The sequence below is a fragment of the Diachasma alloeum genome, unplaced genomic scaffold, assembly GCF_001412515.2.
Source record: "Diachasma alloeum isolate Michigan unplaced genomic scaffold, Dall2.0 Dall_scaffold_00271, whole genome shotgun sequence".
In the NCBI taxonomy this organism is placed as follows: domain Eukaryota; kingdom Metazoa; phylum Arthropoda; class Insecta; order Hymenoptera; family Braconidae; genus Diachasma; species Diachasma alloeum.
The window spans coordinates 1,825,774-1,838,598 of NW_021680410.1; the positions used below are offsets into that span (position 1 = coordinate 1,825,774).

Below are 12,825 nucleotides of genomic sequence, written 5' to 3' on the forward strand. Positions count from 1 at the left end.
TTATAATTATTATAATTATAAAATTAAATTACAATAATAATAATAATATTATATTATTATAATTATAATAATATAATATTATTATTATTGTTATTTAATTTTATAATTATTATAATTATCAATAATTCGTAAATTTCATTCAGTTTCTTCATTATCTAATCAGAATTATCATCAAGAATGAATAACTGATAATGAATAACAAAATAACGAGCAATAAATCAGTCAGTGATGAATATAATTAACTCTTATTCATTAATTTAATCAATTCCAATAAACTCAATTACATACAATTTGTGAACCCCCAACTAAACTATCTTCTCCAACAAAGAAAGTAAAATTTCACATCGTCTCTTCACTTGTTGCACCGTCCTTCCCTCGAGAACCTCACTGACCACCTCAAAAGTCCTCTCCGAATAATCCCTCTGCACATGCTGCAGGAGCACAGCATCCTCGTGCCTGGACCACGGTCTATCAACATCCTCCGGCTCAACCGTTACGTCGCTGTCAGACTTACTATTCTCCACCTCCATCTGCTCACTCACATTTACCTCGTCCTCACTATTATCAACCTTACTGGACTCCTCACTCACCTCCGTAGCCTCAACCTTGCTGGTCGTCTCATCCTGATCATTCGAGCTCCCAAACCGCCCCTCAACACCCTTATTAAACTCCAAATTACAATTTTTCGAATCAGACTTGGCTTCTCTCCTCTCAGCCCTCTTCTCCCTCTTGCTCTTGATCGGAGAACTATCACTGGACTGCCCCAACACCGAGCTACCCCCAGTGTCCGAGGACTTCGACATCCTCCTCTGATCCACATACTTCGGAGGGGACTTCCCCCCACGCCTCGTCTTCCCCTCCTCGCCCTCTTTGACCGGCGAACCCTTCAGAGAAAACTTCTGGGACACCTCATCAGGCCCAGCTTCATTCTTCGACGACTTCCTCCGCCTCCCAGTGGAGCCCGCAGGCGAGCACCTCTCACTAGTCTTCAGCGAAACCCTCGCGATATTCTCCAGCTTCTCCTCCTCATCCCCTGGGAAAGTCACCTTTGCCGGTCTCAGCCCCTCCGAAGTCTGCAGATAAATCCTCCCATTGAGGTACCTCACCCCACACGAGATGCAGTGCTCAGAGCTGTTCGTCTTCGATGGAGAATTATTATTCTCATGGCAAATGCACCTGCAGTTCTCCCCACCATAATCGTCCTGACTCGGTGGAGTTGACAATTCGACATTCTCGTACAGCTCCGGAGAGTCCTCACTGTAAACTTTATTCTTGTCGTAAGGCCCCACCGGACACGTGAGATTCTCGAAGAGATGCGGCAGAAAGAGGCTCTCAGGGGGCCTGCCACTGGGGATGCACTGCAGGAACATGTCCATGGGGAGGGAGTGGCCCTTCAACACAGGATCCATGACAGCGTGCACCCCCTCCAGGCTGGGAGATGGCTCGGCAGCCAGTTGAGTGATTGCCTGCATCAAACGAGTCATCCTGGCCGGCTGCTTGGCAAAATAAACCTGCGCTACGTTCATGAACTCAGCCATCTTCTTGGACATTGTGTGCTCCTTGAACTGGTCCACTATAACCGCCTGGTGGGGCTTCAGGAACGACACGAAGTCCGAGGCGAGCTCTGGGTAGTCCTTCAGGGCGTTGCAGACTCCTCTGTAGAAGTCCACAGCCACTTTGTCCTGGAGGTCTTGAGGCCTCTGCTTAGCCCCTTCTATTTTCTCGCTGTAGTCTGTGAAGAGTTTTACTATTGTCCTCAGGAGCTCTGGGTTGGACGCCTCCAGGGTAACGTGGACCTTCTGAATGCACGAGGCTGCGAACTTGGTGACGCGCTCCTCGTGCCCCAGGTCAGTCTCAGCCTCCATCAGTCTTTTTATGTTCTCGAGTTCTCTGGCTTCTTTCGCCTTCTTTCGGTTCACGGAGTCCTTTCGAATTGTTGTGCTGGCCAGCATCAGCTCGGCAATCTCGTCCTCGTTGTCACCTCGCGATGACTCGGAGACTTCGGGGGTCTTTGGGGACTCGTCTTTGGAGCGGGATTTTGGGGAGGGGCTGGGGGAACTCTTGGGGCCTGATACCTGGGTCATTAGCTTCATGTTTTGGGCACTTCGGATTTTTGCCAGGCGAGGGGTTGTCTGACGCAGCTGTGGGGGCTGCAGGGGGTGCTCCTGGGGGGCGGAGTCCTCCTCGAGGGGGTTGGAGTTCCTCTTTGGGGGGGTCTGGTCCAGGTTCGGCATGTTGGGGAGCATGTTTATTAGGGGGGAGAGGAAACTCGCGTCGATTACTATGTTGTCGGTGGACTCGGAGAGAGAACGGATGAGGGGGGTTGAACACGTCGTGGTGGAGGCGGCTAAATTCTCCTGGAATGGAAGAGACAGCTTCAGTTAGCGGGGAACGTAGTGGATGGGGAAATTATTTTTGCAATATTAATGTTAATCGGTCTGTTCTGGTTTCTTTTTTCTTTTCTTTTTGTAAAGATACAGATGGAATAAACTGCCCGGAGGAAGAATGCATATTGGAAACGTCGGCAATTTTGGATGAAAAGAGATTTTTATTCATTAGAATTTTCGTATTTGAGTTGTTGGAATTATTTGGATGACCGTATTATGGCTGCAGAGAGGTGTCTATTGGGGAAAACGAATGTTGAAGGTTTTTATTTTGAACTAAAGAGACGATTTGAATGAATCTCATTTGATTTGCAGCTTGAAAAAGAGTTTAAAAATAGAAAAAATATGGTTACATTGCATTTTTTTAATGATGAACTATTGGAGATATTGGAGGAAGAGTAAGAACTCAGGAATTATTATGAAAAGTGCAATAATATTGTTCGTAATTGGGGAGTCTTCTTGGGAACAAATGATTTTAGTTTGAAGAAATTCACAAGAGCTTTGAGAAAAATATTAATTATTAATTTTAGAAAATTATGAATTTTTCTTTACAGCTAAGAGAAATGGTATTTTCCTCTAGAATGATGCATTGTTGACATAAAAACTTGTCAAATACGATTTGGATGGCTCTCATTTCATTTAAAGCTTGAAATGAAGAAATGAATAAAAGAATGATAATTTATCACTAAATTCCACTTTGTAGTAAAAGTTCAAGAATTCTAATAAAATTTTCAATCAATACATTCTTTACTCCTGAGGTTCATCTCATGAACAAATGATTTTAGTAAAGCAATTTCAGAAAACCTTTCAAAAAATATAAAGTGATAAATTAATTTAATTTTCAGCAAATTATTAATTTTTCTTTATAACTAACAAAAAATGAATTCTGATATTTTCCTCTAGAATCACTCATAGGATGACTCATTCAATCTCAAGCTTAAAATAAAGTTTGAAAAAATCATAATTTATCATCAAATTAAATTTTGTTGTTAAATATAATAAAAATAAAAAAACTCCAAAGAACTTTAAGAAAAATATGAATCATTAATTTACATAAAATGATCAACTTACCTCACTAGAAATCTCCTGCCACACAACAGGCAGTGAAGCCTTGGGTTGTTCCTTCGGTGCCCTCGCAGTATTATCCAACGCAATGCAATGAATCCTACTTGGGACATACCCATTCTTAAAATAATAACCGACCGGATTGTCGTCAGCAGCAGCTCGCAGAAGCTCCACATGCCCATACAAAGCCTTGGGGCTCCTAGCAGGCATCAAAAACTCAGAGATAGACTTTGCTGCATCCATGAGGATCATCTTCTTGAACGAGAATTTACGTTCTCGTCCTTCGTGAAAGGGAATGAACTGCTCCAACCCCAGGGCTAGCAGGTACTCCTCTGATCTTGAATATGGAGCCTTGATACCCTTTCTCAGGGGATTCTTCATAGGCACATGAGGTAATAACTCTGGGTACATGAGCGCTCGACTCTCCATGAACAGTTTAATCATCTCGGGATGAAATTTCGGAGTGTAACCCAGCTTTTTCGACGCTTTCATGTGAGCCACTTTAATTTCATTCGCCTGCATGTCACTGTATTCAGCTCGAAATTTCTCATCCTTGAATTTCTCCTCCCAATCGTTGGCCAGGACTAGAGCATCAGGGAGATTCAAGACATTGAATGCTGAATGATCTCCAGTGCGAAGAAAACTGTTGATCGAAACAATGTTTATTCATGAATGAATTGAAATGAAATTAAAAAATTGAAATCAGTCGATTTAATTTTGTTAAGTTTTTGTGAATGTCTTTAAATCTGAGGGAGGGGAAGTGTTCAATGGTGTATTGAGGCACATACTTTATACTATTTAAGTTATCCTTGCACGTTATTGACTGTGAATGGAGCTCTGGATGTTGATAAGTCATCACAAAGTGTTGTACCATCAATTGTACGTGCTGCTGGAACTGAATGGCTATGAGATTACTGTGCTCGAAGCTCACGATCTTTGGTAACTCTGGCTCTGCTAGTGCTGGTAGAAGATTCACCATTGGATTATCCTGAAAAGTCAGACCATTATCCTATGAAACAACACAATTATATTTTGTTTAGATTCCATTTAACGGTCAGATGAATGGTTTATTTGAGTGAAGGGGTAAATTATTTATTCTTTACAATTGAAACATTGTCATTGAAATAAATATATGTGGACGTCCGCATGAAAAGGGACCACTTTGGCACTATTGGAGTTATCTATATGCCGATAATCTTGATCTGATTCTGCAAATTTCGAGCCAAAAATGAACTTGATAGCATAAAGAGTGACGACGCTATAGACGATCGAAAAAATAATTTAACATGGGTTTAAATGGGAGATGGCAAGAGAAAAACGTGAATATCTCGGAAAATAGAATCGACAAAGTGGTCCCTTTTCATGCGGACGTCCACATATAAGTTTATCAATTTCCAACAAGTTGGGGAAATGAAAAAAATTCTAGTCAAAAGTTTTATTTCGATAAAATCCATCGTTTCTTCAGGTGTCGATCATGAAGAAAAATAAAAACAAGTGGGAAACTGCTTTTGTCACAACATAGTAAACATATTTTTGATAATAAATTAGCGATTTGCGAATTTTAAATTGAATTAAATCAATAGCGAAGTGGTAAAACGGTTTAAGTCGACTCATCTCTTAGTTGAGTTTTTGAAGAATATCTCCGAATCTAAAGGAGATAATGACATTTTTGTAATAACCTTTTTTCTACAGCAAATTGAGTGCTACAAAAAAGGTCTTAACAAAAATTTAGCTATTTCCCTTAGATTCCGAGATATTCACTAAAAACTGGTCAATAATCAAAATCGACTTAAACCGTTTCACCACTTCGCTACTGAAATAATTCACTGAATTCAACACTGCCCCAATGTTGGCAGTCACCATTGTCCCAAAGTTGAAATTTTTTTTTATTTTGAAAAAATCATGAATTTTCAGCGTCATTCAAATTACATTTTGCACAGAATTATTATTTTTTCAAACATTCGTTGCTTCCAAATAAATAATTGAAATTGTTTAAACTTTCGGAAATAATTTTTTTAGGCGGTAAATCGATTTCTGGTGAAATTCAGAATATGAATAAATTTGTTACGATTCCGAACAAATGATTTTTATGGTTGAAAATTGATTGTTTATAAATTATCTATAAAAAATGCTCAAAATTTTCAAAGTAAACTTTCTAATTTTTTCAGATTTTTAAAATGTTCTCTAACGGTTCAATATCGAATTTGCAATTTAGATCTTCAAATGGGGCTCGAATGAAAGCTCTGATTTTCGACTACAAAAATAGAATAGCCTTTCACTATTCGAAAAAAAAGCCAAAGTACTTAAATATCCTTACGATCAAAAAAGATGAAAAATTTGAATGCTAACAAGCTTGAAATATTCCCAAGTCCAGCTCAAGCTTGCCGAAATAGCTGACCCAATGCGTTTCACCTATTCATTTAAGCAGGATCGCCTTAAAACGATCGGTCACACCCACAAATAAAAATACCAAATTCAAACTCCTGAGGCCAAAATCAGTCATCCTGCCACAATTTAAAACTTCAGATTCGACAAGTGCAATCCTTCCACTCAGAAGCAAAAAAATGCGAAAAGAACTAGAATGAAGTACAAATAAAGCTCACCGTTGAATTATTATGCACAGACCCCACGGAGGCCTCCAAGCTCTTCCTCTTCCTGCCGCCCTCCTGTCCCTCCTGAATCTCCCCCTTGGCGAACATGTCCTCAAATTCAAACAGCTCAGCCACAAGGTCCTTCAGCTCCTTCCTGGAGACCTTCACCGCCTTGTCATCCCTGATCTCCTCCTTGTCCAGCATCTCGCTCTCCCTGTCCTCGAGAATATTGTACTCAGGATCAGCCTCGGGGTCGTCCTCCCCATTGGGCTGCAGCGGCTGAGTGAACTCCGTCAAGAACTTGTTCCACTCCTCATCCATATCATAATCCCAATCGTACATGTCAGTGGTGATGTCAGGGGGAATGAACGCCTGTTCGATGTGCTCCAGGGGTGTTTCACTCAGAGACAACTTGGACCTCGTCCTCTGGCCGATGCTCTCCTCCTCGGTGGGCACGTGGGGGATCGAGGGGATCTTGAAGACCCCCTCCTCGTCGTAGTGCACGTCAACACGAGGCAATTGATCACCAGTTGATCCATCAGGAGGAATTTGACTCTCGACTTGAGTGACTGGAGTTGCTGGAGACGAATCGACGTCGCTGTTCGTCAGGTGATCCCCCTCGTCCTCACTCTGCTGGTCGTGGTCAGGGTTGTACTCCTCGTCGGACGAATCCTCGTGGAAATCCTCGCTGATCAGAGCCTGAACCTCGGAAGACCTTGGCTTCTTCACTGGCGTCATCGGCCAGGGGATGTTGGGCTGCGCCATCGCCAGCTCCTTCGCCTTGGCTCGAGTCAACTTGGGCTCGAATATCGCACCCTCCTCGGTATTGTGGACACTGTTCTGCACCATCGCCAGGACGTGCTCGTTCGTGATCACGTGCTTGAGGATGTTCTTCACGTTTGTCGCTGTCAAATTGGTTTTTGCTGCTTTGGCATCCAACTGTCTCTCGATTTCCTCCTCCATCTCGTCGATTGCTGAGGTCTCCTCGATCTCTATGTACTTTCGCTTTCGGGTCTTCTGGTAATTTATTACCTCGGAGACGTCGATCTGGAGACCGGGGGTCTCGGAGTCCGTTGTGCTCTCGCTGTCGATGCCGTCGACGTCGAAGTTGAAGGAGAAGGAGAGGTTGCATTTCCGGGGGGAACTGCTGGGCGAGGGGGTGGAGAGGGCTTCAGGGACTCTGGTGGCATCGTCAACCTCCATTTTTTGATTGAGTTGCGGCTTGAGATTGAGGCTTCGCAAGGGCTGAATAAGGAAAATTGAATGCCAAATTTTTGGGAATTTCTGGAATTAAAAGAAATACCTCGTGTTTTTGACGTTTCTTGAGAGGTCCGGGAATTTTCTCAATTTCTTTGAAAACTCTCAAATTTTTTTGACTTCTAGGGAGATTAAATTGCTTAGTTGGAACAAAAAAAATATTTAAAGACACCTGATAATTCTTTCGAATTTTCTAGAAAATGTGTAAGTTATTTAGAAAATTTAAGAGTTCATGCGAATTCTCTATGAAATCAAAGAATTTTCTGTAATTGTCTGCAGAACTAAAAATATTCTCATTTTTCTTCGAAAACTGGAGAATTTCTTCAAATTGTTTAAAAAACCCGGAAATGAATTTATGTAAAAGAATTGAATTTATGTAAAAATTTATGTACAGAAATAATTTGTATAGAAGATATTCGTACAGAAATATCCGAATATCATAGACGGAAATCCTATAGAATTTCTATACGCAATCCGTATAGAAAATTTCTATACGATGTTTTCATACGTGTAGGGAAGGTTGGGGTAAAACGGACACTTTTGACTTTTTTTCAAATGTTAATGAGGGGTTGAAATGTTGATGAAATTTAATAATTTTTCCGTCAATCCAAAGAACAATTCTTGCTCTTTGTGACGAGCCTACACTGAGCTCAATTGATAAATTTGTTTCTGAGTTATGAATAATTAAAAAATGTATAGTGTCCATTTTACCCCACCCTCTCCTGATAGTAAAAATACCATTGAAATCCATTCAGTCACTTTTGCATGAATCGCAACCAAAGAATGAGCAACAGATTTATTATATTTTGATTGACATCGAGGCTATTTGGCCCCCAGATGTGTTTATAATCGATAATGATTGGTGATTACTCAGTTTTTGGAGCGGAAATCAGTGAAAATGTGGATGTCTTGGGGATATTGACATGTCTGGTGAGGTTATATTCCCGGGAATGCACAGTAAATACCTTCTGAAGGGCTGTATTCAGGTTCTCAGTGATATTCTGCTTCTCTTCACGAACATCGTCAGGTCTTGAAGATATTTAGAATGAAAATTTTGATTATTGGAGGCTTTTTCACGGGTTTTTAATGCTGAATGCACTAACACTTGCTTCACTGAGACGATTGTTTGGACACTGACACTGACCTACGGCAGTTGCGCGGACATTTTAGGCGGGAAATCGCGCCCGGCGCGTGCGGGTTTTATGACTGCGTTTCGGAATCAACTAGGGTAAACTGCCCAGTAGATGGACGCCTAAGAAAACCGCCCAGTAGGTGGACATTTGTTTTTTAGCAATTGAAAAAAAAATTGATCGAAAAAAAATCGTCACTCGGGGGTTAAGAATCACAACAGTTGGTGAAAATTCAAAGCAACAATTCACATTTCAGTATTTTTTTGCGTAATTTCCTATCCAAAAGTAGCTCGTCCATCTATAGGGCAGTGTCCATCTACTAGGTAGCTTGCCCTACCGTAGGTGCAGTCAAGCAAAATTGGAAAAATTCCAGTGCTAGCACGGGAAAAGAGGCGCAAAGTGACGACCACGAAAAAATTCCAGTGCCGGCACTAGAACTTTTATTGGGGCAAACGTTAATTTTTCTCCGTATTTATGTGAAAATTTCACAGACATCCCCAGAAATTTTACCAGAAATACCAAGAAATTTTACCTTAAGAGCACTAAAATTTTTCACAGCCGGTGGATTGTAATTTTTTCCAGCACTCGTACTAGAATTTTCCTAGAAAATTTCTCTCCGTGTACTGCGAATACCTCGATTGCGAAACGCGCCCTATGTGCGATGAATGTTCAATGAATAAAATTGCGGAATTATTAGAATTTTTTATATAATTTGGATGTGATTGGTTCTGAACTGATATGTGAAGCATAAATGATGGGATATTTAGAATGAAAGCGGAGGACAATCGTCTGGTGTGCGATCAGGTGAATTTATTTACGGAATAAATGATCGATTGAGTGAGACGTGAATTTATTCATAACAATCATTGAAACTTTTCCGCGTGAATTGTTCACTTTGTCCCAATAAATAAATTATTCGAAATGCAAGAATTATTCATTCCGCATTTTTATAGCAATAAATTAATGAATTTTTAATTTCCGACAGAAGTATTTTTGAAATCACAGACTAATTTCAAATAAAGAGTTTTATTTTATTGAAATGCCTCTTTTTCTCTGAGTCTGTTCCATAATTCTGTAGGAATTTCGATGAAATTGAAAATTCAGAGTAATAAATATTTTTAAGAGATATACTCAATGACTGAAATTATGTAATTATTGTGATTGTTTATTCAATTTTCATATCATTACTTCTTCACCAATAGATAAAGCATAAACACGCGCGAGAAAATTTAATAGAAAAACCTAGCGAATTCGTTGGAAAATTCTGCTGGATTTCTATTGAACTTTCTATTAGTTTTTGACTGATTCTATTGAAATGTTGAATAGAAAATGTGCAATAGAAAAAGGAAATAAAATCTGCCAAAAACTAACAGAAAGTTCAATAAATCCAATAAAATTGTCTAGCGAATTCGCTAGGTTTTAATAAAACCCATCTGGTATTCGATCAGTTGAATTTATATGTGAAATAACTGATCCATTGAATAAAACATGAATTTATTCATAAGAAATTCACGAAAGGGCTCCGCAGAAATCATTTATTCGTCATAATTAGAAAATTTTCACGTCAATAAATAAATGAATTTTTAATTTCCGACAAAATTATTCTTGAAATGATCAGACGAATTTCAAATAAAGAGTTTTATTTGATTGAAATGCCTCTTTTCTCTGGGTCTGTTCCCTAATTCTGTAGGAATTTCGATAAAATTGAAATTTTGTAGTAGACACTTGGACGATTAATCCAATGTTTATATTTCTCTTAAATCCGTCGTCTAAGCACTCATCGGGGTAGTTACCTCAAGGACGAGGATAATAACGAGACGATTAGCTCCTGGTTATATAAAGACCCCGTGAAAATTCGAAGACATCAGTATCGACGAGTCGACCAGCGAGTCTCCGTGAATTCAAGTGATAACTGACGATAATTTTGCACAATCGGGATTTTTGCTGGCGAATTAGAAACTGTTTGTGGAGAAAAATGAAGGCTCGCATGGCATTGTTCCTCGTTGGGATGCTCTCCCTTGTGGTTGGTATCGAGGCTCAGGACGTTGAAGCGTTGCTGAAGAATCCAGAATTCGTTAATTTTGAAATCAATTGTATGTTGGACGAGGGGCCCTGCGATCTCATTGGAAACTCGATTAAAAGTGAGTAGTTTTTTCGTGAATACATCAAAGAGTCTCTTTACTTCAGAAACCAAGAGAGAAAAACGAGTATGCAAGGGAAAAAGAGATTGAACGAAATAAATTCTATGAATTCTTTGAATAAACGAATTGTAATTTACGTGAAATTAAAAAAATTAAAACGATTTTCATTGAGACTTTGGAAAATTATAAATTGAGCGCGGAAATTCAACTTGAAATTTCGAAAGTTTCAATTTTAAAAAAAATTATAAATATTCAGCATCATTTAAATTAATTTTGCACAGACTTGGGATTTTTTTGAATATTCGTTGTTTATAAATAAATAATTAAAATTGTTTAAACTTTCGGAAACCTCAATTTTTCAGGTATGAAATCGATTTCTGGTTAAATCTGTTACGATTCCGAACAAATGATTTTTATGATGGGAAATTGATTGTTTATAAATTGTTTATAAAAAATTCCCATAATTTTCAAAATTGCATTTTTTAAATTATTTCATGAATCCTTCGCCGAAGGGTTGATGAAATGTAAAGTTCCACTTACGAATTCAATCATCCCCTTATTGAAAACCGCACATCCAAAAATTTTACAATACTACACAAATTCATTACGAATAGTAAACTAAATATTTAAAATCAATGATTGTAAGAAGTGAAAGTATTTAGACCGAGTTAATCGAACATTACCGACAGTGAAAATAAATCTTGTAGATTTGCCCACTTTAAGAAATTTAAAAAAAAATTAAGACTTTCCAAAAGCTAAGATTGAGACTTTCAAGTCTCAATTTAAGACCTTTGAAATGTCAAAATGATTTTTCCGAGTGTAACGCGTCTATTTTTCTCTTCAAGGCTCCAAGCATGTTTGAAAATTCCTATAGGAAGGTAGGGCAAAGAGGAATGTTTCCTATCGCGCCAAAATCCCAAAATCTCCGTTTGTAAACAAAGATATCAAGAATTAAAGTTCATCACAGGGTTTCACTTAGCTCCATATTCTCCCTTAGATATAATGAAATTGTATTGAAATCGCATTGAAACTTCTGAAAATTATTTATTCTGTTTTTCAGACGTATTACCCGAAGCCCTGAACAACAATTGTCGCCGCTGCACAAGATCTCAAGCGAGGATCATCCGACGTCTGATTGATTTCATGGAGACCGCCTACCCCGAGCAAAACCAGCGAATTCGCAACCGTTACATCCGCTCCCCAACCTCGGAACTTGCCGATGAACTACCGTAAATATTTTGACACTCGACACTAATCACAATTTTTCTTTTATTTGACTCCCATATTTGACACTGATAGAACTATTCAAATTTATTCCGAGAATTACTGACCTTTGAAGACTAAAAGAGCATCATCAACTTGAAAAATGAATAGAATCCTCCGATTATTGATTTTTGCCTCAATGATGTGATGAGGAAGTCAAGAAATTAAATAGTAAATCGAGAAAATTTTCCAGACAAAATATCTCTTGATGGGATTTTCCTTTGAAAAGTCTTTCGTACTCGTATTAATTGTAATGATTCGATCGACGTCCGATGATTGACGCTGGGAGAAGGGGAAATAGAAATGAGTTTTGATTATTCAATTGATATGTGATGATGACAAGTGCAATTTTCCGTAAAAAAAATTCCAGAATAAAAGACAAAAACGATAATTTTATGTTAACAACAATATTTATTACATAATTACGATATAATAATAACTTCTATGATGTACAGTACATTGTCGCACTAATGTTCTTATTATCATAATTATTAAATGGAATGATACAATTACGTGATACATTCTCATTTTATTTATTTATATATAAGTTTATTTATGTTCGCAAGCTGGAGGCGTGGGGTCATTTTTACTCATTTTTACCGCTTAATTCATATAATTTATTTCTCTTCCATCGTTTCATTTAATTTAAATAGTGCATACCGAGAAAAAGATCAAGTTGTCTTCAAATTCGTGCATCGGAATCTCCTCTTTCGCAAGCAGTTGTTCAGATTCTTCGATTAATTTCAGAATTTCAGAATTGTTGCGATCGTGATGACATTATTTCCTGAAAAATCATCGTCTCCTTGCAAGTATCAGCTTGGGGTTTGTTCCGAGGATAACGCAGCTGGGGACAAACATCTGCATCATTTTTTTTTATTCTTTACAATCAATACCGCTACTGTTGAGATAACACTATTCATCCCTACTGTGTATTCGTCTTCTCCATTCTTCGGTGAAAACTATCAGTACTCAGCAAAAAAATCACCGTATATTA

The 12,825-nt window shown here is 38.6% G+C and overlaps 3 protein-coding genes across 9 annotated transcripts in view; 1 reads left to right on the top strand and 2 right to left on the bottom strand.

The window, feature by feature from the left end:
• Positions 1 to 235: 235 nt before the first annotated feature.
• Positions 236 to 8,435, bottom strand: LOC107037823 (GON-4-like protein). 3 transcript variants are annotated; one of them, XM_015256586.1, is made up of 5 exons: positions 8,263 to 8,435; positions 6,053 to 7,285; positions 4,238 to 4,458; positions 3,456 to 4,092; positions 236 to 2,357 (listed from the first exon to the last, which is right to left on the bottom strand). In XM_015256586.1, exons 2-5 carry the CDS (start codon positions 7,241 to 7,243, stop codon positions 306 to 308), a joined length of 4,101 nt encoding a protein of 1,366 aa, XP_015112072.1. In that variant the 5' UTR covers positions 7,244 to 7,285; positions 8,263 to 8,435; the 3' UTR covers positions 236 to 305. The 3 variants fall into 3 exon arrangements, with proteins under 3 accessions (XP_015112072.1, XP_015112073.1, XP_015112070.1); XM_015256587.1 differs by having other exon boundaries at positions 4,238 to 4,437; positions 6,053 to 7,324; XM_015256584.1 differs by having other exon boundaries at positions 6,053 to 7,324.
• A 1,824-nt stretch (positions 8,436 to 10,259) lies between these two features.
• LOC107037896 (ejaculatory bulb-specific protein 3) lies at positions 10,260 to 12,343 on the top strand. Its single transcript, XM_015256709.1, has 2 exons — positions 10,260 to 10,568; positions 11,629 to 12,343. Exons 1-2 carry the CDS (start codon positions 10,403 to 10,405, stop codon positions 11,799 to 11,801), a joined length of 339 nt encoding a protein of 112 aa, XP_015112195.1. The 5' UTR covers positions 10,260 to 10,402; the 3' UTR covers positions 11,802 to 12,343.
• LOC107037895 (synaptotagmin 1) overlaps positions 12,223 to 12,825 on the bottom strand; it is a 32,095-nt gene continuing 31,492 nt past the window's right edge. For all 5 annotated transcript variants that reach the window (XM_015256707.1, XM_015256708.1, XM_015256704.1 and 2 more), the window contains exon 10: positions 12,223 to 12,675. The gene's annotated coding sequence lies outside the window, so the exon portion shown is untranslated. The remainder of the gene's footprint in view (positions 12,676 to 12,825) is intronic.

What these genes read in the sequence shown, in the direction of transcription:
- LOC107037823 (XM_015256586.1), bottom strand. Translation starts at nt 7,243, where the DNA reads ATGGAGGTTGACGATGCCACCAGAGTCCCTGAAGCCCTCTCCACCCCC. An exon ending in CTGTGCATAATAATTCAACG is followed by an intron (nt 4,459 to 6,052) that starts GTGAGCTTTATT and finishes GTTGTTTCATAG; the next exon opens with GATAATGGTCTGACTTTTCA. An exon ending in GGCAGGAGATTTCTAGTGAG is followed by an intron (nt 2,358 to 3,455) that starts GTAAGTTGATCA and finishes CTTCCATTCCAG; the next exon opens with GAGAATTTAGCCGCCTCCAC.
- LOC107037896 (XM_015256709.1), top strand. Translation starts at nt 10,403, where the DNA reads ATGAAGGCTCGCATGGCATTGTTCCTCGTTGGGATGCTCTCCCTTGTG. An exon ending in CATTGGAAACTCGATTAAAA is followed by an intron (nt 10,569 to 11,628) that starts GTGAGTAGTTTT and finishes TCTGTTTTTCAG; the next exon opens with ACGTATTACCCGAAGCCCTG.